At 40.1% G+C, this 27,764-nt stretch overlaps 1 protein-coding gene across 1 annotated transcript in view; it reads left to right on the forward strand.

Moving 5' to 3' along the window:
- Positions 1-27,764, forward strand: part of Dnah11 (dynein axonemal heavy chain 11) — a 375,268-nt gene that overhangs the window by 168,145 nt on the left and 179,359 nt on the right. Inside the window, exons 31-41 of the mRNA XM_023709848.1 lie at positions 4,147-4,307; positions 8,294-8,450; positions 9,076-9,221; positions 11,854-11,970; positions 17,031-17,169; positions 19,194-19,286; positions 20,955-21,149; positions 21,999-22,076; positions 24,124-24,256; positions 26,316-26,443; positions 27,408-27,556. Of these exons, the coding sequence (XP_023565616.1) occupies positions 4,147-4,307; positions 8,294-8,450; positions 9,076-9,221; positions 11,854-11,970; positions 17,031-17,169; positions 19,194-19,286; positions 20,955-21,149; positions 21,999-22,076; positions 24,124-24,256; positions 26,316-26,443; positions 27,408-27,556 (1,496 nt within the window). The remainder of the gene's footprint in view (positions 1-4,146; positions 4,308-8,293; positions 8,451-9,075; positions 9,222-11,853; positions 11,971-17,030; positions 17,170-19,193; positions 19,287-20,954; positions 21,150-21,998; positions 22,077-24,123; positions 24,257-26,315; positions 26,444-27,407; positions 27,557-27,764) is intronic.

Raw genomic sequence — 27,764 nt, forward strand, 5'->3', positions numbered from 1 at the left:
GACCAGTATGTGGTCTATTTTAGAAAATGACCCATGTGCAGGTGACAAAAATGTGTATTCAGCTTTGTTTGGGAGGAACACTCTGTATATGTCCACCAAGTCCATTTGTTCCAAGCTCTGGAACTTCTGCTACTCAGTTCTGCTACTTCTTTGCTAATATTTTCTTTTTGAGATAAGAGGGTGTTAAGATCTCCTGTTAAGATTGTTGTATTGGATATTAGATTTTTCATGTGCATTAAGATTTGTCTTCTATAGCTGTGTGCCCCCATGTTTGGTGCATGTACATTTATGAGTGTTACCTCTTCCTCTTGAATTTTTCCCCTAACCAGTATATAGTGGCCTTCTTTATTTCGTTTGATCATTGTTGATTTGAAGTTGAGACTGTCTGAGAACAGGATTGCTACCCCTGCTTTTTTCTGAGGTGCTGGGACATGTAGTATTGTTTTCCATCCTTTGATTTTCAGCCTATGAATTTTTTATGAGTTAAATGTGTTTTTTGTGTACAGCATATTGTTGGATTTTGTTTTCCAATCTACTGTGCCAGTGTATTTCTCTCAATTGGTGAATTGAGCCCATTTACATTAATAGTTACAATTGCGATGTGTTGACTTATGATTGACATGTTATTTACCTGCTGTTGTTTACTCTTTTTTTAATCCCATGTTTAATCGTTTGCCCTATTTAGTGGGTTCCTTCTGTTCTCATTGGTGGAGTTCTAATCATTTTGGTCCCTCTCTAGAACATCTTTCAGTAGCCTGTGTAGGGTTGGCTTTGTCATCATGAAATTCTTTAGGTGTTCTTTGTCATGGAAGTATTTCACTTCTCCATCAAACTTGAAAGAGAGTTTTTCAGGGTATAGTAATCTGGGCTGGAATTTGTTTTCACAGAGGACTTGATGTGCTTTGCTCCATGTTCTTCTTGCCTTCATGGTTTGTGAAGAGAAGTCGGCTGTAATTCTGATGAGTTTTCCTTTGAATATGATCTGCTTCTTTTCTCTAGAGGCTTTCAATATATTATTCTTGTGCTGGATTTCTGGGATTTTGACTATTGTATGTCTTGGTGTGTTTTTAATTGGGTTGAAGTTATTTGGTGTCCTGTAAGCTTCGGTTACCTGAATGTCAGATTGTTTCCTCATATTTGGGGTTTTTCTGCTGTTACTTCTGCCCATATTCTTTTTATATCATTTGTATTGACCCCATCTTTCTCACTGATGCCTATTAGTCTCACGTTGTTCATCTTTGCATTGTCTTGCAGATGATCAATTATTTTTTCCTGCATCCTAATTGTTTTTAAGAGATCCTTTCTTATCTTTTCACTAGCTGCACCAGTGTCTTCAAGATCTGAAACTCTAACTTCACTTTCACTGAAATGGTTTTGCAGGCTTGTAATTGACATTTTAAATTCTACATCTCTTTGACTCTGTTTCATGCAATCTATTTCTTTCCTGTATTGCTCATTCAAGGAATCTGTTATTTTTCTAATCTCCTCTATTTTTTTAATCGATGTCTTCTTTAGAAGCAGTTATTTATTCTTTTACTACAGAGTTTTTCTTTCAGATTGGGTTTCCTCCCTATGTTTCTGTATTTGATTCTTTACTTCAGATGCTATGAAATCAGAGATTTCTTTTTTTATTTCAGAAATTAATTCTGCTCTGAGTTCCTCTATACTTTTCTGCTGTTGTTTCTTTACTTCTGATGCTATTGATTCATACATTTCAGCTGAGCTAGTGTCCTCTACACTTGTTCTGGGTGGGCATTGAGTTTCCTCCATATGTTTCTATATTTGATTCTTTACTTCAGGTGCTATGAATTCAGAGATTTCTTTTTTTATTTCAGAAATTGATTCTGCTCTGAGTTCCTCTATACTTTTCTGCTGTTGTTTCTTTTCTTCTGACGCTATTAATTCATACTTTCAGCTGAGCTAGTGTCCTCTGCACTTGTACTGGGCAGGCTCGTGGCCTGAGATTGCATTTTGCTCCTTCTCTTTGTCATTTCGTATAGCACTGACCTCTGACCGTTGGTGCAGTTATAACCTTAGCACCTACTGAAATTCGGGCACAGATCTATTAAGTTTGAGTTTATCCAGTTATGCCTCACTTGGGTCTAGCTGTTGTGTTCAGCGCCTTCCTGCTGCAGCCCTTGGAAGTGAAACTGTTGTGCACCTCTTGCACAACAGTGAATCTGTGGTGCCCCTCTATTGTGCTCCTGGCCCAGAGGGCACAGGGGAGTGCAGAAGCTCTCCCATACACTAGCTGGGCCTGGGCTTGGGCTGGATCTGGGGGTCCCGAGAGTGTCACAGAAGTTCTCACTCACTCGGTGGACATGGGAGTAGGGCCTCCGGAGGGGTGGAGGTGTTCCAAGGCTGGAATAGAGGGTCTCACTCTCACGGCATGCCTGAGTTTTGGTCTAGAGAGGTCCCACGGGCCTCTTCTTCCAAATGTTGTGGGTGAGCAGGAGATGTATCCATGATAAGGAGGTCCTTGAATTGTAAACCTTTGTCCTCTACATATTATTTTTTAATTTTTATTTATTTTATTTTTAAAGATGTATTTATTTATTTGGTACAGGGTCTCATTGTGCAGCTCAGACTCTGAGTTGTCCTCCTGTCTCAGCTTCCCCAGCACTGATACTACAGGTGTGTGCTACCACACCCAATTTCAGTGGCCGGCAGGGTTCCAGGGCCAGCATGGCCCGGAGTACTGGGGATTGAATCTGGGTTCTTGCATTTGCCAGGCGGTCGCTTATACCACCAAGCTACCTCCCCAGCCTGTTCTCTAATTATTTCTTAACATAGGATGGAAATCCTCCCTTATCCACTCAAGAAAAAGTGCTTTTATTACCCAAGCTTTTGCATTTGTTTGGCACATGATCCCTAGCCTACTTTTCAGGACTTTGTTTTCTGAATATTCCAGGGATCTCAGCATGATAAGTCAAGAGACCTTATCTTGAGGTAACCACTTACACTGACACATAGTGAAAACTTATCCTATCCTTCATAGGCATGTGACCTGGTGTATTCTTCTCTTCCTGGGTAATGTACATTCTCCTGCCAATTTTCTTTCAGAAAAGCCAGTTTCATCACAGTTCAGAACTTGATGAAAGCAAAAGCCCCCTCTCCATGTCCTCATTGTGAAGCGCTATGTATAATTTTCAGCAGTTCCATCAACAGTGGCTGCTTCACTATGCCTAGTTACTCTAAGAATGTCACTTTTTACTTTAAAATTGTGAATCCACCCCTTACTGGTGCAAAACGTTTCACCACTAACCCATTGGTGGACTATACTTTACGAGGTCTGTATTCATAGCCCTAGCCTTTTCACAGCTCATAGACTCAGATGACTATGACCTGCCATCTGCCTGTCATTTATCCACACTAATAGCCTTTCTACCACATCCAGCACTGTTGATTATGACTTACTAACTTGAGTAACACCTTTAGCAACACTGGCTTCCTTCTAACAATCTTCTTTCCTTAATATTGGGGACATGGTGGATTTTAACACACTGTATGTACTAGCAAGATCAGTCACACAATTGCCACACTCATATTTGTCCACAATTTCCTTCTGCTTTTTGACTGGGATTACTTTCTTCTGCTTTCTTTCCTGCCTTAACTTCTTTTCTAGCATTTTGGGGGCCATTCTGATGGCAGTAATTGTAGCAATTATATAAAGCACTGACTGGAATCATATTCACAAACACATTCATCTAAGCTGATGCTTACATACCCTTTCCTGAAATCACCAGTCTTTGCTTACAACCCCTCAAGTGGCTGGTAGTTGGATCATAGCTCAATATGTCAACCATAAATTAAATCTGAACTTCCAGTCATAACCAAAGTTGTTTGTATATGAAGCCAGCCATAACTCGAGGGTCTTCTGTAGCTTGAATATGATCGTATCTATATGTACTGCTTTATCAGTTTGGTAGTTTGTTTGCAGCACAATAAATTAGGATTTAAAATGTATCCTTTATTTTGTACTAAAAGGATAATTTTTGTCTAATTGTTGACCATTAAAGAGATTTCTTATTTGTGAGACTTTAAAAATGAAGTGTGAGCTAAGACATATTATTACATTAATCAGTTAATTTTTTTTTCCTCAGAACTCTCAGGGTCCCATATGTAATGATTTTGCAATGATTTTAGGTTGTCAGCCCCCAGGCTTTTGCTTGGTTGTCTCAACTTCGTCACCAGTGGGAGGACACCCAGAAACACTGCTTTGTTAGTATTTGTGACGCTCAGTTCCAGTACTTCTATGAATACTTAGGAAACAGTCCTCGACTCGTGATCACTCCTCTGACTGACAGGTAACAATTACCAGTTTGAATCAGATGAGAAAAATCAAACCAAGTCCCTTTGCATAGGCAAAGATATGTGAGGATAAAAAGAAAGAATGCAAGAAAATGATAAACAAATTGTGAAACTGTATGAAAGCAGGCTTTATATTAACTAATTATCTAAGATAGCATGTATTTAGAGATACCTTAAAACTGAATTAGAGAAACAAAATTATAGAAGGTCTAATATGCGAATGGTGAAATCATGAGATTAATATCCTTCAAGGTAGCCTGTTTGAACACCAATCTCTCTTTCATCTATGATAGCATTCTTGTCACCAGACCCTGTCACCATATTCCCCACTCCATTCTCTCTCCACAGGTAAAAACTCAATAGGAATTGCATGTTCAGATTTATTTTTTAAGAATTACATACACTGAAAAGGGAAGAGCGAGAACCTAAGATGCATTAAATGATTCAACAAATACTTATAAAATGCTGTGCTATTAAGCAGACAAGGTGCTTTGCTACCAGTGGGATTACTTTAAAGTTGAATTTAATGTATGGGTATCTGAGGATTAAGAAGAATACAGAGTAAAGTATTTTGGGTAGTAACACATGCTATGAAAATAGGGTGATGTCTTAAAAGTGCTTTGACAGATGGGGAATCTACTTTAGTTTGAGGATCCCTTCCCTTATGGCTTGGGACCAGGTTAAATTTTAAATTTTGCGGTTTTTTTCTGGAGGGTAGGGATGGGAGGACATTTGTAGACTTCTCTGAATAATCATCCCTAATCTGAAATGCTTTGAAATCTGAAACTATTTGGGTATTGTTACCACTCAAGGGATTCAAGTTCTGGAGTAGTTTGGGATACTCAACCGGATAACCTAGGAAGGAAACCTTTGAGCTCAGAACTAAATGATAATGCAGGACAGCTATGCACAGGCCCTGGGTAGGGCAGAATGGTACAAGCAAAAGCAAGCACCAGAGCTTCCAAGGTGAGGAGAAGCTTCACTCATCAAAAGGTAGAAAGAAAACCTTTGGGCTCCAACAGAGCAAGGGAGCAAGAGGGTGCTGTTAAGAGTTCACTGTCTAAATCAGACTCACATGTGTAAGTATCTTATTATCTCCCTAGTATAAGAAACTAAAGTAAATAAGACCCAAAACATACAATAGACACTGTGAAAAAAGGAACAAACTGTTCAAAAGGAAAGAACAACTGGGATGCAGGAAAGGAAAGAAGGGAGGGAAATGAAAATGTGTGTGTGTGTGTGTGTGTGTGTGTGTGTGTATGTGTGTACATACACACAAGATAGCTAAGATAATTATACTACTAATTTCTTAGTTCATTAAAAAGAACAGTTTATGTCTATATTGTTTAATTTTTCATGTCTGTATCTTCTAATCTGAGCAACTACTTTCAAGATAATAATACTTAATAGATTAACCATTGTTAATCTCTTACCTTCTTTTGAAATTCAGTATCATTGTTTATATTTTGTTCTCTTCAAAATAAACATAAAGTTCATTGTCCCTTGATTTTGAGTAAATATGTACATTGTCAGAATGTTGGAAAGGTCGGAATATGGTCTCATGGAGGTGAGTTTCTTTATTAGTATTCCAGCCTCTGTTGACTTTCGTCGTGGGAGAAAGCACATTAAAGTTTCAGTATTTCTGAGATGGAACTTATACCTTGAGCTCACAGCAATGCCCTCCATTGGTCTTGTCACCAGAGCACAGCTGGTGGTTGTGGTAGTCTGGAGACATTGGTGCAATTCTCTCACAAGCTTTGTCACTGTTTATTCACATACTAATCTGCTCATGACTTCATCCTTTCTGTACTGTACACCTTTTTTTTTTCTTTTGTATTTTACGAAAGGTCTACAGGATGTTCAGGGTCTCACTAGTACATCAGACTCATAGTGAGCCGCCTCTTTACAGCCTCCCAAGAGCTGGGATTACAGGCGCACACCACCACACCCAGTCTCAACTGCTGTCTCAGCATACCCCAGGGGCAGGGCCAGCACAGCAGGCCCGGGCTTGAACCCCTGGCCCCTGCGCCTGCTTGCAGGTGCTCTAATCCGCTGAGCTATTTGGCCTGCCCTGTACAGCTGTTATAATTGTCTGATTTGTTCTTTTTGATGTGTCTCTAAAACTGTTCATTGTCTTCATTATTTATGTAGTTCTTTTAGTGTGAAGGATTGATACATGTAGTTTGGCATAATCACCTGAGAACAGTCAGGACTGGAAACGTTAGGAGGCTACACCACCATTGGGAATAGAACAGAGGTGAAGCTCAGGATGTGAGAGAAAGGAAAGGATGTTTTTAATGTTTATCAGTATGTGAAGATTGATTGCTTGCTGGTTAAAATTTTAAAGTCATTGTGTGGTTTTTTTGGAAATTAAGACAAGCATTCTGATAGTATGGATGAGATGTTATGTACATTTTCTTCCATTTCATCCTTTGGACTATTTATGAGTTGTTTGCATTAATGTAATGATGCTTTGAAATACCTACTTTGCATTACATTGGATGCTTGCTGTCTCTGTGGGCTAGGCAGGGTAGACCTGTGGACAGATACAGAGCCTTAGATCACCAGGCTGGCCCTGGCAGACCTGTGCTGGACACCGGCATGACTAAAAGGATGTAGGCTCAGCTCTTGTGGAGAGAGCTCAGGACACAATGGCTTAGATAACATGGAAGCAGATGTCTCCCATTTAGAACCGTCCACAGTTGAGTGGGCCAACAGATTAGACTGACAGGGATTAGACGTGCTAAAGATTACTTTCACATTGTTTTGGGCAGCAAACAAAGGGTGAGTGGAGCTGGGTAAAATATCCTGAAGTGAGTGTCCTAGGAGGACCCTTTCTATGTGTGCAAGGTTGGTTGGAGCTTGGTCCGTTCACCAGTTCCTAACAGAATTCAGGTGGGAAATGCAGATATCCGTGGCCACATATCAGGCCCAAACTTGAAACTACAAGGGGATAGATAATTTGTGTGCACAAAGTGCTCTAATTTCTTGCCTAGGAGTCTTTCCACTCAGTCTCGTTATAAAATGGACTTAAACACCCATACCTTTGAATTTATGCATGTTTTATGCATATGTGAATTTTTAAAGAGGCTTACCTTTGGCTTTTTTCATATATTTTTCCCTTAAACCTCATTGTATGGAGGAGAAAACTGAGGCGAAGATTTACAAAGCAGCGTTAGTCTCTGGTGCACTGATGTCCGTGCATGTCTTCCCAGGAGACCCACTGCCTATACTAAGACAAAGCTAATGTATAAACCTGAAGAAACCCCAAATGAACACCAGGCACTTTCAGGCCTCGCCATCCGTTAGTCTTTCCTTCTTTTATGAATGCTGTCTTTGCATACTTTTCTCAGTGCTGGATCCTTTGACTCTTCTTGCAAAAATAGGTATTATGTTAGTCTTTATGCATGCAAGCAACACATTCAAAATGAATGCTTAAACTGTTTTGATAGGATAAATTATACCACTGCATTTTTGTCTTAAACATTAAAGTGGTGTATATTTGCATACTACGTATTTATGTTTACCTACTCAGCTCTTAATGTATTTATTAGGTAGCAATTGAAAGCAGTCAATGTTTAATTCATTCACTCATCCAAGATTTCTATTTTTCTTTAATAAACACTAGCCTGAGAGGTTGTCTACCATATTAATAATATCTCTACCTAGAAATATTAGAAATTGAATTACATTGCAAATGAAGTGTATTTGTATTCAAATGCATAGCTCTTAGGAAATGAGAACAATAAACAACACAATGCTTTATTCTGAGTAGCTATAAATAGACAACCTAAAATTAAAATTGATATAAAATAATCTGGCCTGTTGCTATGAACACATGAGGAGTACATCAGTGTTTTGCCCAGTGACCACATGCTAGCCCTGGGCTTCTTATGCTTTTACTTTAGAAAATCATTTGCTGCTAATACTGCGTGGAGATTTCATGTTAGACTGTAATGCTTTTCTCTTCTGTTACACAAAGGTGTTATATTACTTTAACCCAGTCACTTCATCTGACCATGAGTGGGGCTCCAGCTGGCCCGGCTGGTACAGGGAAAACGGAAACTACCAAGGATCTTGGCCGCGCACTTGGCATGATGGTTTATGTGTTCAACTGTTCAGAGCAAATGGACTACAAAGTAAGTTATTAAATGAGGTATAAAATGATACATGCTAACATTGCTCCCGTGTGGGTGGAGTCTAAGTGTCCCTTACTGAAGTACTTGGGCCAAAAGTGTTTCTAGGTCAGGTTTCTATTTTGAAATATTTGCATATGCTTAATAAGACACTTCGAGAGGGCACCCAATTCTAAACAAAACTTATTTATACACATCATCTGAACTTAATATTTTATTTATTTATTTGATACAGAGTCTTGCTATGTGCTCAGACTCCTCCTGTCTCAGCCTTCCCAGCACTGGAATTACATGTATATGCCACCTTACACAATTTCAGTGGCTGGCACAGAGCTCCTAGGGCTCCGGGGTTGGCATGGCATGTGGTACAGGTCTTTGCTCTTGTCAGTCAGGCACTTAGAGCACTGAAGTATCCCCTCAGCCATGAACCATGTTACATTAAACCTTATGTAACAGGTTTAATAATTTACCAAGTTCCATAGTGTGGAATTTTCTACTTTTGGCATCATGTTGACACTCAAAGTTTTAGATTTATTTTGGAGCTGTTTGGGTTTTCAGGTGAGGGGCACTCTCCTTGTAAATATCAAAGACATCCTTCTCTGAAACTCATAGTACTCCTATTCTTCGGTCCATAGAAAACATCTACAAGGGCCTGGCGCAGACTGGGGCCTGGGGCTGCTTTGACGAGTTCAACCGCATTGCGGTGGAGGTTCTGTCCGTGGTGGCTGTGCAGGTGAAGATGATTCATGATGCCATCAGAAATGGGAAAAAGAGGCAAGTTCTCTGTGGCTCTTTTGTTCCAATTAGGATCACAGAATAATGCACAGAACTCACCTTCCCAGTCTCTTGCTGTCTCTTTCGTGAAATGGGTAAGACAGTAGTTGATTTTGAAATTTTCCTTTGGCCATCTTCCTTTTTATCAGTACCTTCAAATGTCAAGTACACTCAAGGTATATCACATTACTTAAACAGTGGGCAACTTGAGGGATGCTAAATCCAGGGATCAGTTCTGTCTCTGTCTTTTGAACCTCCTGATAGCACCTGACACCGACGGTCATTCTCTACCATGTGACATGCTTCCTTCACATGAGTTGCAGGATATCACCCCCTGCCACCACTGCTTTTTTTTTTTCCTATTTTCTTTTCATAAAATGGGGCAAGAGCTTTGTAGATGGCTGCGATAGTTACATGGAATGAGGCACCTATCCATGTTAGCTATTCTTTTTTGTTGTTTTTACCTCCTGGGCTACTCATCAGATGTCATGGGCCTCAGTCTCAGGACTTTTTTTTCTATCTGCATTTACTCCCTTGGTGACTTCATCCACTGCCACAGCTTTCAGAACTGACCTCCATCCTGAGCAGGCCCAGACACCCAGGCATCGCCAGGCTTACTGGAAAAGACCTTTCATACTCCCGAAGACTCCACAGGGTGTCTCCTAATCCTCCTCTATTTAATCGAAATCCCAGTCTTTCCACAAGTACCCATCTTCCACAAGTAGCTGTCCCTTCCCAGCAGGTGATAGCTTCATGTTCTTCTACTAACTTGGGGCAAAAACTTTCCAAATGTATCTGAAATCTCACCCATCAACTTGCGATGCCAGAAAGCAAACATCGCTGACACTTAGAACTTGATGGCTTGATTTAAGAAACAAACATTATAGTACAGAGGACAACACTGGTTCTCTGTGTACCCTTTTTATTTTATACAACTACAACTTCATTTCTCTGGCTTATGTATTCCTCTCAGGTTTTATTTTATAGTATTCTCAGCTAGCAGCCCTGTGTGTTGGAACATTTTGTTTCCCAGTTGGTGAAGGATTATCTTGCCACTGGGAGCTGGGAGCCCATTCTAGAAGTTTCCAGCTTATCAGTGGATACCTATCTTACCATCAAATGGGCTTGAGGTGCCACTTTCCTATATCTGGATGTCTGTTTCCTTACACATCCCTAATGTAGTGACATATTAGAGGAATTCCATAATTTTCTCTTTGATCTCAAGCCATATTTTATTTAACTTTTGGCCAAGATTTCACTACTTAATACAACCCAGATAACATTTCAGCCATCCTTTGTTATAGAGATTTATGTAAGTGACCCACCCAACACATTTCAAAACTTCCCAGCCATACCTCTTGATAGCCTCTCTGGCTCCAGCTCCATGTCTGAATTACATCTCTTCACCCTTAGGCTGGCACCATCCCGGTGGCCAAGCTCCCTCCTGATTCCACAAGTTGATTAAATCCCCTCTCCACTAGAGAGGCCTCGACTTGACAGCCTTTCAGCATCCTGCTGGCTACACCCTTGGGAGGTCCATATCTTTGACTAGTCATTCTTCTGCTATGTATGATGGGAAAATGGTCATTGTCCACTCTCTGAGCAGCCTTTGAAATCTGGGAGATGAAAATTTCTCTTATCTTCAGTAGGCAAATCTATCGATTCTAAGTTATTCAGTGTCTGAGACACTCAGTCCTAAAAATGCTGGATTTTTTTTTCTCCATATCTTTCCCTTCTTGTTCTGTGATGCAGGTTCAGTTCCTTCACTATGTGAGTTTGTCTGATCTAGTGTACCCCATCCGGAAGCTTGGTCGGACTTGTCCATCAGTGTGGCTCCTGCAGCCTCGTACCATTCTGTCACTCTTGGCATCAGCAACCTTGTTGGGCCCTTGCAAATTTTGGTAAAAATCATTGCTTCTCCCATACTTAGAGATGATCATATAGCAGTAGTCCTCACTAGTATTTCTTATGTTTACCATATATGGTCATTGTGCTCTTAGCCTTTTATATTTATATTCTCTTTGAAATCCTCATGCAATCCAATAAGGTGGGTAATATCCTTTTTGATTAGATGAGGGAATTAAGATACAAGATAATTAACATGCCTAAAATGATATAGGTGGACTCTGAACATTCAGCCTGGCTCCAGGGGTAGCTTCCTAACCACCATGCTATTCTATCTCTCAGCAGTATTCAGTAGATATTTACTGAATAAACAGAAGGGAGGAAGGACAGGTGAGCAAACAGACAAAGATTGAAGAGGGTGTGCCTTTCTCCTTGTGGCGTGAACATTCTCTACCTGCATGATGTCCCACTCAAGGAGGTTTTTTTGCCCACATTGAAGGCAAAAATGCCCTCCCATTTCACTAAATGTTACAGTGCGCAAGCCCTCATTTGTGTATTTTAAGATACAGTGGCTCTGCAGAAATACTTCTTGTAATTCCTCTGCAGTGATGAAGGATATTTTTAATAAGTCTGCTGCAAAATATGGATGCTTATGAATTTTAAAGAAAATGACACAGAATAAACAGCTTCCTAATAATAATTTGCATTTTGCAGTGGTTTGCATTTGTCAATGTGCATTCATATTCAATGAACACGTTTAATTCCATCAGCGTTCTTTCTATGGTAGATTTGTATTTCTTGGAGAAGCTATCACATTGAAGCCATCAGTTGGAATATTTATTACTATGAACCCAGGATATGCCGGTCGAACTGAATTGCCAGAGAATCTCAAAGCTCTTTTCAGGCAAGTGTTTTGCTTTGCAGCTTAGCATCTGGTGCGCTTATGCCACCTAACGTTGTCGGTCTGCACTGTTAACTGATTTGTCTTTACTCGAGGGTCCCTATGGAAAATTCATTTCTTTTGGATCCCTTCGTAAAAGGGATCAATTAACCTCTGTGAATTATAAAACCAGAACATGCCATCAGTATTTAAAAATTACAGTATATGGTAAATCCAAATTTTCATTATTAGCTATTATGTTACAGTGTTTTATGTTAAGCATATTTCAAAAATTAGGAAATATTTGGGGAAAATTTAAAAAGCATCACCATCAGAAATTATTGTATTTTCTAGCCTGCTGTAATTTGTTTTATGCTGTTAGATATTACAGGAGTCAAAATATCAACTTAGTTCTCTTCATTTAATATTTTGACTTATTTTATTATACTGCCAAAAATTCTTTGGAAATTTTATCTTAGAGACCTCCAAAATAGTTGTCCTCATTGCTCATCAGTATTTTCTTAACCACCCCTATTGTCCTACAGGTAGAGTCTGTTTCCTTCCTTTTAGTTCTTTATGAGTATGAGGTGGCAAGCCTAAATATCCATTCACATGAAAACTTATTCTTGTTTCTGATTATTCCTCTAAAATTGATTCCTAAATGTAGAATTACTAGGTGATGAGTGTAATACCTGTTGATTATATACTATATGATGATTATATACTTTAATACTTGATGACCTGCTTTCCAAAAATGCTCTCTGAGGGCATAACCTTAGCCACATTCTCTAAGAGAACCTGCCAAGGTGTATGTGGCACCAGTCGCAGTTAACTTGCCTTTCCCATCGCTGCGTTCAGACATAGTTAAAGGTAGCGACACACTCCCCTTTGAGTGTGCAGCTGCTGAGGTGGATGCCAGTCACAGTACAGCACTGCCTCCAAACCGCAAGTAGTTCTCTTGTGTCTCTGAGCTTGGTGCCTTTATTCCAGATTTACTCTCTGTGATTATAGATTATTTTTTTAGAGTACATGTAAATGTACATGAACCCAGACAGTTACGTATTCAGTTGTATTTGGCATCTTTAACATTGAGTTTGAGATTCATCCAAGTTGTTGAGCTTATCCATAGTCTGTCACTATTTTGTGACTGATTTGTATTCTGTTGTCTATACATTTCGCTGTTTGTTGATTTGTTTTACCAGCTGATGGACATTTGCAGCTTCCATTTTGAGTCTACTATGAATATAGCAACTATGAACATTCATGTAAATCTTTACATGAACACATGTTTTCATTTCCTTTAGGAGAATATCTAAGAATGGAATTGCTGGCTCATATGGGAAATGCATGAGCATGTTTTACTTACCGGATTTTATAATCTTGTTGCCAAAATATACTCTCTTACAACCTCACTGTTAATGTATGAGAACTCTAAAATTTATATTATCGTCAAAACCTGGCATTGTCAGTCTTTTAGCCAAGCTCATATTTGGGGGCGATGAATCATTGTGAATTCAGTTTGCCTTTCCATGAACACTGATGATGCTGAACATTTTTTTTTGTGTGTGTACTTACTGGTCATTTGTGCATCTTGTATGAAGTGAGATATTCTACATATAATTTATTGAGTACACACTCAGAATTTTTTCTATTACTTTTGTGGCTGTTCCCTCTATTCTAAAGGTAGCCATCAAAGACAGAGATTTTTTTTTTTTTTAATGTAGTTAGTTCAGCATCTACAGGGCCTCACTACACAAATCAGCCTCTTATTGATCCTCCTGTTTTCAGCCTCCCACATGCTAGGATTACAGGCACATGCTGCCAAGCCCAGTCTCAGTACCTGTCTCAACACGCCCCGGGGGTGGAGACAGCATTGCAGGCTGGGGATTGAACCCCGTCCCTGCACTCTGCCTAAGCAGATGCTTTAGTCCACTGAGCTATCTGGTCAGCACTAAGACAGAGGTTTTAAATTTGATGAAATACAGTTTTCTCAGTCTAAGGGATTGAACACATGGCCTCTTCAATGCCTGCACATATTCTTCTACTGAACTATGTCCCCAGCCCTTGTTTTGATTTTTTTATATGCTAGTCAAGAAAATTTGTCTAGCCCAAACTTGGAAAAGTTTTCAAATATGTTTTCTTCTACATGTTTTGTTATTTTATGACTTCCATATTTTTCCTTTATTTGCTAATATTCTGAACTATATTGATGGAATTTTTCAAATACTAAATTTCTTTGATGTTGTATCCTTGGACCAAACCCTACTAGGTCAGGAAGCACTGTTGGTTACATGGATTGCTGAATTCAATATGATGTTGCTCTGTTAAGGCAATCTGTGCTATGAAGGATATTGGTCTGTACTGTCCTTTCTTGACATCTTTGCCTAGCTTGGCATTAATGTTAACATCATGAGATTAATTGCCAAGTATTCTCTGTTTCCTTAAGACTTTCTGTAAGATTGCTATTATTTGTTTGTATTAAGTATCTGATGAATTAATAGTGAATCGATTTGGGCCTAGATTTTTCTTCATGGGACTCTTAAATAATGAGTTCAATTCTTTTAATGAGTTCAATTTCTTTAATACTTCAGAGTCATTGAGGTAGTAAATTTCTTTTTGAATTAGTTTTTTGGGTTTTTTGTTGTTGTTGTTGTTGTTGTTTGGTTTTTTTTGCGGAACCGGGGATTGAACTCAGGTCCTTGTGCTTGCCAGGGAAGCACTTATTCCACTGAGCCATCTCACCGGCCCTGAATTAGTTTTGATAATGTACATCTTTTATGGAACTTATTTAAGTTAGGCATCATATTAAATATATTTGCATATGTTCATTTATGATATTCTTTTATTATGTATAGTGATGTTATGAGTTCCATGTCTGACATAGGTAATTTGTATCATCTCTTTTTTTTATCTAGGGAGATGACAAAGACTTACCGGTTTTAATTTTTAGGAGTTTTTTATGATTAATAATATATTTCTTTAACTACTTAGTATACCTTCAAAATAGTATCCTACTTTTTATATATTGTAAGAACCTCTGTGGTCTTCAGTGTTTTAAAAACAAATTTTAACTTAAAAATTTTTTATCTGTCAAGATATTTGACCATATTTTTTTTCTTCTAATTTTATGGTGTTCCTTTTAAAATGTAATTTGTATGATGAGAACTTGCTTGGGTAGTTAATGTGAAATAAGCATTTAAGTAATTCTTTTCCTTAGTAGTTAACCATGTACTCTAATATCCTGCATTGCATATTTTGCTTGCCTCATAATGATAGATTTCTCTCATTATACTTATGTTATAGTGTCTTATGTTTCTTGAAAAAAAATCCTAGATAAAAAATAATTATCTTGGAAGTGAATGTAATGATTATAGAACAGTTTTGCATGAAAATTGTGTATCTTTCTGGGATTTTTTGCATTTGTAACCCAGTTTATTGTGCATATTTTATTTAGGTCTTAAAATACGAATTTTTTTGACATTTTCATAAAGTTCATTTATCATATTAAGCACAGCATCCTTTATGTTAGGGTGTCACTAATTTCAACAAAACTTGAAGGAGAACCTGGGTGAGTGGAGGGAACATTCTTTGGCCCTAAGAATTTCCTAATTCTACCACTTACTGACTATGTGACATAGAGAATGTGCTACAATCTCTGGGGACATCTGTCTTTACTTCTGTAGCTATCTCGTAGACTTGTGAAAATTATGTGGGACAGGGCATACTACTTTATATGGCATGAAGTGGTCAGTACATATGTTATCTATAGGCTGGGGGTGAAGCTCAGTAGTAAACATGTACTTAGCAAGCACGAGGCCCTGGGGTTCAATCTCCAACACGATACAAACAAATTTCTTCTGTCTCTCTGTCTATCTCTCTGTCTCTCTCTCTGTCTCGCTTGAGCTGCGCTGCCCCAAATTGTTATCTATATTAATATAAATATAAAATAAGAAAACATGCTAGCCTTTTCTCTCATTTACTCTATCTTTCCTTCTCTACCATGATGAAAAGGAACAAATGTGAAAAGACAGTAGAAGATTGGCTTAGATAGATGTAGTATTCAGTAACCTAAATCAAATAAAACTGCAGAATGTTTAGGATTAAAATTAGATGTGCATAGACTATACTTACATTTACAAAAATAAGTGGATAAATATTATTGGGATGAACAGTTTTAAAAGTCTAAAATCACGAGCTTATTTGCTCCTTTTGCACTTAATTGAGTGGAATTTTGTTTTACATGTGTTGCTGCTATTAAGTACAAACAGTAAATACTAAATTATATACCAACATTTTATTTAATACATTATATCACAGAACAGTTGATTCTCAAACCCCATGACTGCCTAATTGCTTATGTTACTGATGCTCATGCCCGGGGGCTGTCTATATGCTGGTGACTTACTGCCGCGGAGCCTCTGTGTCCCAGCTCCCTGTGTAGCTGGGGGTTGATAGCCTAAGGCCAGCGGTGGCAGAAGGATTTATTTCATGGCAATCAGCAAAGCTGTTTTCTGGACAGCTGGCCCTTCAGCCGTCACCAGCACAGCCTAAGCTGCACGTACAGGCTGGCCTGTAGCGCCGTAGAACATTGCTGTCCCTCTTCCACAGTGACAACTTACAGCACAAGTACTCCAGAAGCTAGGGAAGTAGCTCAGGGTAGGGCAGACCCTCTATTAAATCTCCAGCACCAAAGCATGCACATTAGAACCCAGTAGCTTATGGAATGCATCTGCAGAAGGTTTTTTAAACCCCTCCATCAGGCTTTTGCCATTTCCAACTTTCCAACTTTTCCTGGTATCTCAGCCCTCATGGGTGTGTTTTAGTGGAAAAGAATATTTTGTTGGGTGTGATTGGCAGAGGTCATTTTGACTGGCTTTCAGAGTGCTGAGAGTGTTGGTGCAGACTTAACGTGTGACTTAAGCAATTTGGGTTTGTGACCTTTCCACATTTTAAAACTAAATTTCGGGGTTGGGGAGATGGCTCAATGGAATAAGCACTTGCCTAGCAAGTACAAGGGCCTGAGTTCAATCCCCAGTTCTGCCAAAAAAAAAAAAAAAAAATTAAATTTCGTATTTACATTGTAGACCATGTGCCATGGTGGCTCCTGACGTCAAGTTGATCTGTGAGATCATGCTAGTGGCTGAAGGGTTTGTGGATGCACGCTCGCTGGCCCAGAAGTTCATCGCGCTGTACACGCTCTGCAGGGAGCTCCTGTCCAAGCAGGTGAAGGCTTTTGTGACTTTTTCTTGTTTTTACAGCCCATTCAAACAGTTTTTGAAATGTATATGTTGGCTCATTTACCATTCACATTGTTCTCAGACATTAGGAATGATTTTATATTTTCTTGAAAATTTGTATCTATGAACCTTAATATTTTTCTGAAACTTGATGCATTTTAAGTGCCCTAATATCTTTTGTGTATTTCATACAAGTTTTTTTTAATAAATGGCCTCTGTGGTTTTATTTGTTAGTAATGCTATTATTTTAAAGGAAGGGAGATTTATGTTCCTTCCCTTTCTTGGTGAGAATATTATTTTCTAGTGGGAGAAAGTAGTATTCTTAAAGGATACTCTGTGGTAAATATCCAGGTTGACTCCTGGAAGAATATCTTGAGAAATGTGAAAATTTTCTGGTGTGTTGTCTGCCCTTTATGCACTGGCTTGCTTTTTTTTTAGCTTTTGCAGTATAATTCCTTTGACTCTGAAGTGGGTCACTCTTACTCCCTGCTCTCCAGGCATAAATTTCTACAGTTCACTGAAATTGCTAATGTGACACAAAAATTATATATGTGTCAGCATCAGTACTTTTAAGTTTAGCTTTGTGACCACTACAATAAAAAACTTCAGAAGAGAAAAAAATAGGCTGGCCAGATAGCTCAGCGGACTGAAATGCATGCTTAGGCAGGCCCAGGGACTGAACTTCAGTCCCTGATGTGCCATGCTGGCCCCACCCCTGGGGCACACTGAGACAGTGATTGAGACTGGGCCAGGTGGCGCGTGCCTATAATCCCAGCACTTGGGAGGCTGAGAACAGGAGGATCATTACAAGTACGATCTGTGTAGTGAGACCCTGTACTAAATACATTTTTTAAAAAAAGAAAAAAGAATTGAACCAGGGAACATGAAATTGCAACCATATCCATTCCCAGTGGTAATGTGCAAATATTTAGAAAGCTTCCCCTGTATCTGAGTTATGTGCTTACTGCTGGCAGTGATGGAGAATATGACACAAAACAAATAAAACTAACACCATGTTTTTAAGGGAAAAAAGAACATTTTTGAACAGATACCATGTATTATGTTTAAAAGTCTTCATAAGACGATGAGTTTGATAGTATTAAGCTTGTTTTACATAAAAGGAAATTGAGTGAAAATAACATGTTAATGGTCCACACCTAGCAAGAGGTGGGGACCCCGTAGAGGCAGGTCCTCCTAACTGTCTGTGACACTTGCAGTCAAGGCCAATGGGAAGGTGCAGGGAGGGATGGTAGAGCAGAGCAGGACAGCGTTCTTAAACCCAGCGAGATGACATGAATGAGAGATGCTGGAAGAGGCGTGTTGCCAGCATGAGGAAGCTGAGGTAGGAACACAGTTCATCGGTACCTTTCTGAACTTCTGGAAAGGATCTGTGGGAAAAGTCAGTGAACATTTTTGCCAAAGGAATGATGCAGTCTTTACATGTTCACCAAGTCCTCTTACACCTGTGTCCAGAATCACTTCTACTACCTTTCCTTCAAGAGCTCAGAGCCTGTGGGAAGAAGAGCCTTCCTTAGGGACAATGTGGAAGTCTCAGAGAGGCCTTGGCATATAATTGGATTTTAATAATGTAGTTTTTATTCTATTTAGTGCCACCCTTGGGAATGGGGTGACTTAGTGATGCCAAATTAAGTTGGAGCCCTTCGTACTGGAGAGGTGTGGCTGTGGTAGGAGGCAGCCACATGCAAGAGTCCAGCTCCTGAGTTAGTGGTTTGTGGAAAGGAGAGAGGGAGGCTGGTGGAGTCCTGAGCGAAAGCTGCCCGGAAGGGCTACAGAAAAAAGGATTTGCTGACCAAGGAAGTGAACAGCAGGACAGCCACCATAGGAATGTGCTTTTCACAGTTTTGGAGAGATGAGGAAAACATCTGAAGTTATTACAGTGTGGGTGTTTCTGAACTTTTTTTTAACTTTCAGCTGTTACTTCTGGAATGAGGATCTTATCTCTTCATATGGTTTTTCAGAAAAAAAAAATTACCCATGATTTTATTCTAGGATCACTATGATTGGGGGCTTCGTGCTATTAAATCAGTCCTGGTGGTCGCTGGCGCCCTGAAACGAGGAGATAAAAATCGACCTGAAGATCAGGTACCACAACACTGATACAGTTTTGTTGAGGAAGTAGCCAGACAGCTTCTTACAAGTGGAAGTGGGTACCAGGATAATGTGGCATGCGTGGCACCAGGCGTCTCTTCTGAATGCAGGATATCTCAAGGACTGGCATTTCTGACAAAAGGTCATGAGAATTCTTGAGTACAAAACTATGAATCTGAAAAGGAAATGTGATTTTATAAGTACTTTTGCAATATCGGTCTTAAGAAGTCTTTTGACCGTTAAAATCAAGTAATTCAGTAATCATGGTTTGAATTGCTTTCAGGAACATTCAGGTAATCTGATTAGGTGAGTTGGGAGATTAGCTGTGTGCATCAGTGAAGATGTGGCCTAAACGGGGAGAGTCCGTCCATTTCAGAGGAAGGAAGAAGGGCACAGAGGATGAAGGGGCAGGGGGGCTGCCCGGCACCAGTGACGGGCATAGTGGTTCAGAGACCAAAGGGCAGTGTTCTACCTACCATCCTGTGAGGAAGGGCGGCAGCGCCTGTGCAGCTTCTGTGTGAAGAACAGTGAGAGAAAGGGGTGCTCTTTGCTGCATATCTTTGCCATACGGCTCGAGAGAGAGAGAAACAGCTAGGTCCAGTCTGTACAGTTCTTTTTTATGTTAAGAGATATGTGTCATGGGATATTTTATTTGCTAATATTTCTCTTCCTCTTAGTCAACATTTTCTTACATTCCATTGAATTCCTGCTCTGTGGTTGTTGTTGATGGAATGCTTAGCTCTTTCTATAAATGTCATCCTGGTGTTTAAAATCTAAATCCTTTGGTTTTTGGCCAATGTCAAGCAAAAAAACAAGCTAAAAATGTTTGCGGTTATCATCCTGATGTCTCAGAGTACTTTGGACAAAATGATCGCATAGGCCTGGTTAGCTGACAGACTGAAGTTGAGGGGACCAGGCTGAAAAGAGCCCCAGACTCTGCACGAAGATATGCAGAACCTTGGCAGGAAGGGAGCAGCCTCCTTGCTGACCCAGTTCTGAGGACCAGTGATTTTATTAGTTGAGCCTTCTGTTCTGTTGTTAATCAGAAAGCATTTCATGTCCCTGTAGATAGAGGGCCATGCCAGTTGGAAAACTGCATCAGTATTTCATGTTTTAGTATGAAAATTAAGAACAGTATCTTCAGCTTATTAGGGGTCTGTTAGACCTCATATTGACTTTTTAAAAATTAAAGCTTAGGGCCAGGGATGTAGCTCAGTGATGCAGTGCCTGCCTAGCAAATGTAATGCCCTGAGTTAACTCCTAGTACAGACAAACAAACAAACAAACAAAAAAATTGAGGTTAGGGGTGGTGGTGCACATCTGTAATCCCAGCACTCAAAAATTGCAAGTTCAAGACGAGCCTCGGTTGCTTAGCCACTTAGCGAGACTCTGTCTCAAAAATTAAGAAGGTTTGTTGGTGTAGGGAAACAGTGCAGTGCAAGTGTCCTTGGTTTAATCCACAGTACTGCGTCACTAAATAGTATTTTAAATTGATACATAAAATATAAACAGAGCACACACACTAGTGGGGTAACATTTGATGCTTTGATACATGCATATAGTGTTTAAATCAGATAAAACATGTCTATTTCTTTGTGGCAAAACCTCTCCAAGTCCTTCCTTTTGGCTTTCTAATGAAATGTTTTCTATTTTTCTTTCTAGGTGCTCATGCGAGCTCTAAGGGACTTCAATATGCCTAAAATAGTGACCGACGACTTCCCAGTGTTTCTGGGCCTGATTGGCGACCTGTTTCCGGCCCTGGATGTGCCCCGGAGCAGAAAGCAGCACTTTGAACAGATGGTCCGGCAGTGCACCCTGGAGCTACGCCTGCAGCCGGAGGAGAGTTTCATTCTCAAAGTAAAAGCGGACTTGGCTTTCTATGGCGTCCTTGGGGTTTGCGGAGCAAATGACTGCTTAAGTGATACGGCATTTAGCTGAAACATGAGCTCCTATTACCCTGGCCTTCATGTGATCTTAATAAATGCTTTCAAGCATTTTAATATGATAGTCTTAACTAAAGTAAATATTGTAGTAGTCCCATGCAGCAAGAAGTTAAAAACATAAATATGAATAAATCATGGTTTTTAACTGTAAGTAGATTATTTTATAAAACTGTCTGGAGGCATGCACCAAAAATTTATTTTGTTCTGCCTTCTATTTTTAGTGAAAGTTAGAAGTAAAATCATTGGTGTGTGCTTTTAACAGGAAGGAATGTCAGCATGCTTAAAATAGCTTGGGAAGATACTGACTTATCGAAGGCTCCTGTGGGCTCACTCAGTTTGGGCTTAGTAAACAATGGAAATCTGGATAGCATTCCTGGACATTACAGTCTATACATATAAAATCCATTTGAGATATGTTATGGGGCATACAATATTACTCAGTTGTAGATGATGACTAATTCAATACTGCTTTTGCTTAAACCTTTATGAGGAATCCTTGGTTTTTCTTGGTTATCTCTGCTGTGTACCAGTTAGCCCGGGAAGTAAAGTGCTTTCGCTTTATTCTCTACTGGGTTCTCCACTTGGGAGATGGAAGGGAAACTGGACCCTGGACCTGTGAGATGTTGTAACTTTCCCTGAACACACTGACGTCAGCAGCTGGCATGAGATGAAAAGAGAGAAGAATTGAGTAGTGATGGGTAGGTTGTCATTTTGTCACCAACTCCTGAAGGGACACCAGTAACTGTTGACTGTTTGGTTGCAGGTTGTCCAGCTTGAGGAGCTGCTGGCTGTACGGCACTGTGTCTTTGTGGTTGGAAATGCAGGCACAGGGAAGAGTAAGGTATGGTGACCGGCCCCTGCCTATCAGCCAGGGACTGGGCTCAGTAGTGCTTAGAAGGGCTCCCTTCAGCAAAGCCCAGCATGATGTTGGGTTAGCAGCTGAGCCTCCAGCGTTGCTCCTCCATCCACTCACATTGTTCCCCTTTATACTGTGAAGGAGAAAAACAAATAGAACACTGCATTCACCTAAGAGAAGTAGGGTGACTTGAAGATCAGGCTTTCCCCGGAAGATTCATAGCATCCCATTCCTGCAGTTACAACTGTGGCCTACACCCTGGCAGTAATAGTCACCTGGATTCTTGTAATTAGGGTGAACACTGTGAGAGACTGCAGAAAATGGTATGTGGCCTGCAGGATTCAATTGGGCCTGTTCCCAAGTTTTAGAATTACTTTCTGATCTTTGACTGATGATCCTGGTTTCCCCTTCCCATATCATTAAGAAAAACAAATGCAAATATTTCCCTTCAGTCCTCTCTCAGAAAGCTACCCCACTGCAGGGCCAAAACAAAACTTGAAAGGGAGGTGGCAAGAGCTCGTGTTTTTGAGGTCCTTATTATGTGCTGTGCTAGGTACATTATGTATAACTTGCTGTGCTTGATGACAAGTGATGGGTGTTATCGTCCCCCATTTTTAGTTCACTGCTTGATTTTGTTTGGCTTTACTGACAGGCCTGGCAACAGACTTATTTTCTTGGTTGGCAGACGGAATATACAAAACTGCATGCATTTTAATGCAGGATGCCTGGATGTAAACATGTGTGGTGGCCAACAGCTAAAAATGCTCAGAATGGGCCTATGAGCTTGAGCACATGGGTGTGCAGGGGAACTTGCCAGTACTGAAAGCCGAACCCAAAGTGGAACAGTTGCAGAGGAAGGCTCTGTATAGGAATTTTTTTAGTGAAAAAGGTAATAATTGAAATATTAAAGTAGACATCTGATAGATCTATAATCATTTTGTTAGGAGTATGATTCAGACGTAGGCTATAGTTCATGGAAGGATAAAATTAAATTCTGTAATTTCCAGTAGATTAATGGTTTCTAAAAATATAAGCTGAATATAAGCTAAGGCACCTCATTCCTTTCATCTAGTCTTCCCCTATTCTTTTCAGTTCAGTATGTGCTTAAACTGATACAGCCAGACCTCTGAAGCTGGGGCCGTGTTCTTCAGTAGCTTATGATTCCAAAGTGTTTGTCATTTGTTTTTCTGTGTCCCAGAATTTCGGGAAGTGGGTCAGGGTGATAAATATTGAAATCAAAAGCCATAGCTCAACACAGAGAGCAAAAGGGACAGCTGGGCAGGTATTTGGGTTACAGTGTCAATTGATTAAACAGACCTGGCCTGACTAGCGATTCTGTGAGCTCCTCTGAAGGCTGCTTCTCCTTGTTTTCATGCAGGACAGTTTCTCAGCCCAGAACAGGGAGCTTTCTGGGGGTTGGGTGCTAGCACCTTTGGCCTCTGCCCACTAGAAGCCCAGTCATGTAGCCAGTCTCCTCCGTCGAGACAGCTTCCTGTGGAGAATCACTGCCCTGGGTCCCTGGACCCCAAGGCATGGCCACACCTGCATCAGGACATCAAGGGGGCCCTTGCAGGAAGTGCAGACTACACGCCTCCTACCAGACCTGCACAACGGTCAGCCTGGGTGGGCCCAGCCATGGTCCTCCAGGCGATTCTTGTCCAGACCAAGTTTGGTGAACAACTGATCTAAATAACTCAGGCTGTATGATTTTATAAACATGATTGCATATATATATATATTTTTTTTTTAACTTCATATAAATGGCAAAATGTCTAGTGATGAAAGTGCCTTTCTCCACTCTAAATGATTAGAAGGGCTGAGTGAGCTGAGCCCCAGGGTTTATGAGACTGGACTTCTCTACGTGGTAACAGAGATGCGAGGCCGCCCGTGCACGTTGCACCATTCTTCACGTAGACATTCTATGGAGTACCCAGTAATGTACACCGAAGAGGAAAGATCCTCTGAAAATCTGTTATTTTTCCATCTTAGCTTACCTTAGCATTCATTGTTTGACTTGCTTTTTTCTTCTCAGATTTTGAGAACACTGAACCGAACATACGTTCGCATGCAGCAGAAGCCTGTTTGGAATGACTTAAACCCTAAGGCTGTGACGACAGACGAACTCTTTGGTTTCATCCATCACGCTACCCGGGAATGGAGAGATGGCAAGCACTGTTTCCCCTTTCAGTGTGCTAAAATTTTCTCTTTTTTCTATCCAGAAAGACATTTTTCAGTACAAAATAATTGTAGTTGCACTCACAGACTTACTGGCATTGTTAGAAATTACGGCAGATTACAATGGTGTCTGTAATGTGAAAATTAAAGCTAGATTCCAATACGGACTTGATTTACCTCCAGTGACCTGTGCTCAGAGCTCTGTTTCATCCTATATCAATTGCCTCAGGGCTCTTTAGATCCAGAAGCAGTGTAAACATGGATGCCTCAGGGCATACTAAAAAAGTACCTGAGGTAGGATCCCCACTGAGATTTGGACAGGGTTATTCTAGGGACCCGTGACAAAACTCAGTCAAGCATATTTCCTGCCTGGACAGGACAAGTCGATTATCCCTGTTCCAAAAATACAAAAATCTAAAATGCTCTGAAATCTGAGACCTTTAGAATGTAAGTATGTGACTTCAAAGTATTTCATATTTTTTGATGAAGGTTGCCTACCTGGTAAAGTCTATGCAAATATTTTATAATCCAGAAAAAAGTGAAATCTGAAACACTGCAGCCCAAGTATTTCAGATAAGGCATGCTCTACCTGTATTACAGAGAAACAGATGCTTTAAGTAGGGACCCTTAGGACATCCCATTTCAGTAACTCTGTGATCTGGTATTGGCCTTGAGGGGCTCTTTTCTCAGACTTCCTGTGTTTAGAATAGTTTTGAACATAAGAATACTGTACATGTTGAACTCCAGGACTGTCCTCCCTAGATGGCACTCTAGTCCAAGCCCCTGGTCCTCCCATAGCACAGAGGGCTCACATCAGGATATTATCTCTCAGCTTTCAGTTTCAAGCACAGCTCGTCCTCCCTGGAACTCAACCCTTTGCCATGGCCTACAAGGCGCTAATGATTAGAGGCTGCCTCACCATCTCTGCTTTCATTTTCCATGCTCTGCCCGTCTCTGACTGCAATTTGCTCAGTCCGACCTCCTGACTCCCAAGCACCTCTGCATCATGGGACTGTGGCACTTGGTGGTCCTGCCATCAGTCACCCTCTTCCTCTGCATATCTGTCTGGTACCCTTAGCTGTGTTTGTCTGATTGCATCTGAGAAGTCTTCCCTGATGACCTGATCTGAAGCAGGATCCCCTTGTCTTCTCCCTCTTTTATATATACTCTTTCTTTTACTTGTGGGACAGTAGTGGCTGGCTTAGTCTAATTTCTTTTTATAAGAAACTATAGCTGGTAGAAAACTATTAATCTGTGTATGCTGAGACTCCATGGGCTCAATTGGAATCAGCAGTCATTAGAAAGGATTGCTGGCTTTCCTGTAAATCATAGTGGCAGGTTCAACTGGGTGCTGTCACTTATTTTGACACAAAACACTTCACAGAGGAAACCTCCATACAGACAGACCAAAGCAATTTCATTCACTATGACGTTATGTGCTTGAATTTGAAAAGTCAGCAGCTATTAAATTCTCCATGTACTTAGATATGTAGCAATAACAGAAAAGCCATGGAGTTAAAATGTTTTTATCTATATATCTGTTAAGTAATGACAATATAATGTGAGTGTCCAAAATTGTCAGAGAGTTGTGTAGCACTTCTACTTAGAATTATGACCCTGGAATATTGTTATCCAAGAATGGAGCTAGATGAAATAGATCAATACTTCTAAGATGGGTATTAACTTGAGTGTTGAAAAGCATAACATCTTTATTTAGTAGAAGTTGTGAGTTCTACATGTCTTGCCTTCTGTAAATCCCACGACTGTTCTTTAAGGAAGGAAGTGTTATCTGTGTTTGACCAGTAGGAAATCTCAGGGAAGAGAACAGTCCTTCCCTGGAGGTGAAACTGTCCTGTTGCTAAATGGTTAAAACCAGATCCAGAGCCTTTCACTCTGTGATACATGGCCCGCAAGAGAGAGGCAGAAACATGTTTTTTTTTTTAAATTTAGTTAATAAAAGATCTTCCAGGAGAAGTACTATGAATCTATTTGAGAAATAAGCTGCACCGATCCCATGATATATTGCCATTGTTTACTCTTACTTAACAGGTCTGTTCTCTTCTATTCTACGAGAACAAGCAACTCTTACCCATGATGGACCAAAATGGATAGTCCTGGATGGAGATATTGACCCCATGTGGATTGAATCACTAAATACAGTCATGGATGATAATAAGGTCAGCAGTACTGCAGGATCAACCTTAAACATAACGTCCCACCACTTGTTGGTGTTACTGCTAAATTTTTGTTCGTTATCGTGGTGTTCCTTGTACTGTCCCTATTTTGATAAATGACATCTTTCTGATACAATAATTCTCTTCACTTTGCAGTTAAAGAATTTAAGGGTATATGGTCTCTTTATTTCCATAAAATAATAAATTTTAATGATAGATATATATCTATTTGTTGGGAAACAGTTGTATAAAATAGATAGGCCTGAATTTTTATGTTTATGTGTGCTTTGATGAAACATGAATACTTAGGCAATAAAAGAATGAGTTTGTGTTCTAATGATGGAATTTAGGTATGAAAATTTATTAAGCTCTGTGGCTGCAGGCTGGGTTTAAATGCTTTCCCAGGCATTCTGCCTTGGCTAATCCAGTATCCCCAGCTAAAACAAAAGGTGATGGCACCCATCTGTAAGATTCTGGTTAAGTAACCAAAGGTCTATTTGGTGGGGTCGCAAAAGCAAAATCAGTAACCGTCATTCTTCTGGATTCGAGATAGTAACTACCATGTATTAACAGTAATTACCACTTTCTGAGCTAAGACATTCTATAGCGTAAAACACAGGACCAGGGTCTGCGTCCCAGTAAGAATTCCTTATAGGGCAGTTGTTAAATGTGAGGTTTCAGATTCTAGAGAGAATTAATTTTCCTTCCTATTTAGGCTTTACCATGTAATTCACTTATATTTAGCGTAGTAATAATTCCTGTAGCCCTTTAAAGGTTGGCTTTCATGAGTCCATTTAGGTGATTTTATTTCTCAAGGGTCAGTCAGGCCACCTCAGAGATAAATTTAGACCTGGATTCACGGCCTTTGGCCCATCTGCTGGGACAGTGCTTTGTTACCATGGAGAGCTGGCGACGGTCCTCTGCTCCCTTGCGGGTTTGCCTCTGGTGACCACCATGCTGCTTCCAGGTGCTGACCCTGGCCAGCAATGAGCGGGTGGCCCTCACTCCCTCCATGCGGCTTCTGTTTGAGATACATCACTTGCGGACAGCCACCCCAGCCACTGTCTCCAGAGCTGGTGTCCTGTACGTGAACCCACAGGATTTGGGCTGGAATCCGTGAGTATTTCTTAATTTCTTTTTCTGTACTGTCATTAAAATGTGCATAACATAAAATTTACCTTTAAATCCTTTTTAAGCGTACTGTTCAGCGGCATTGGGTGCATTTACAGTGTCATGCCACCATCACCTCCATCCACACATAGAAATGTTTTCATCTTTCTAAATTGAAAGCCTGTACCTGTTCAGTGATAACTCTTCGTTCCTC

The sequence above is a fragment of the Octodon degus genome, unplaced genomic scaffold (assembly GCF_000260255.1).
Source record: "Octodon degus isolate 3935 unplaced genomic scaffold, OctDeg1.0 scaffold00015, whole genome shotgun sequence".
Classification (NCBI taxonomy): domain Eukaryota; kingdom Metazoa; phylum Chordata; class Mammalia; order Rodentia; family Octodontidae; genus Octodon; species Octodon degus.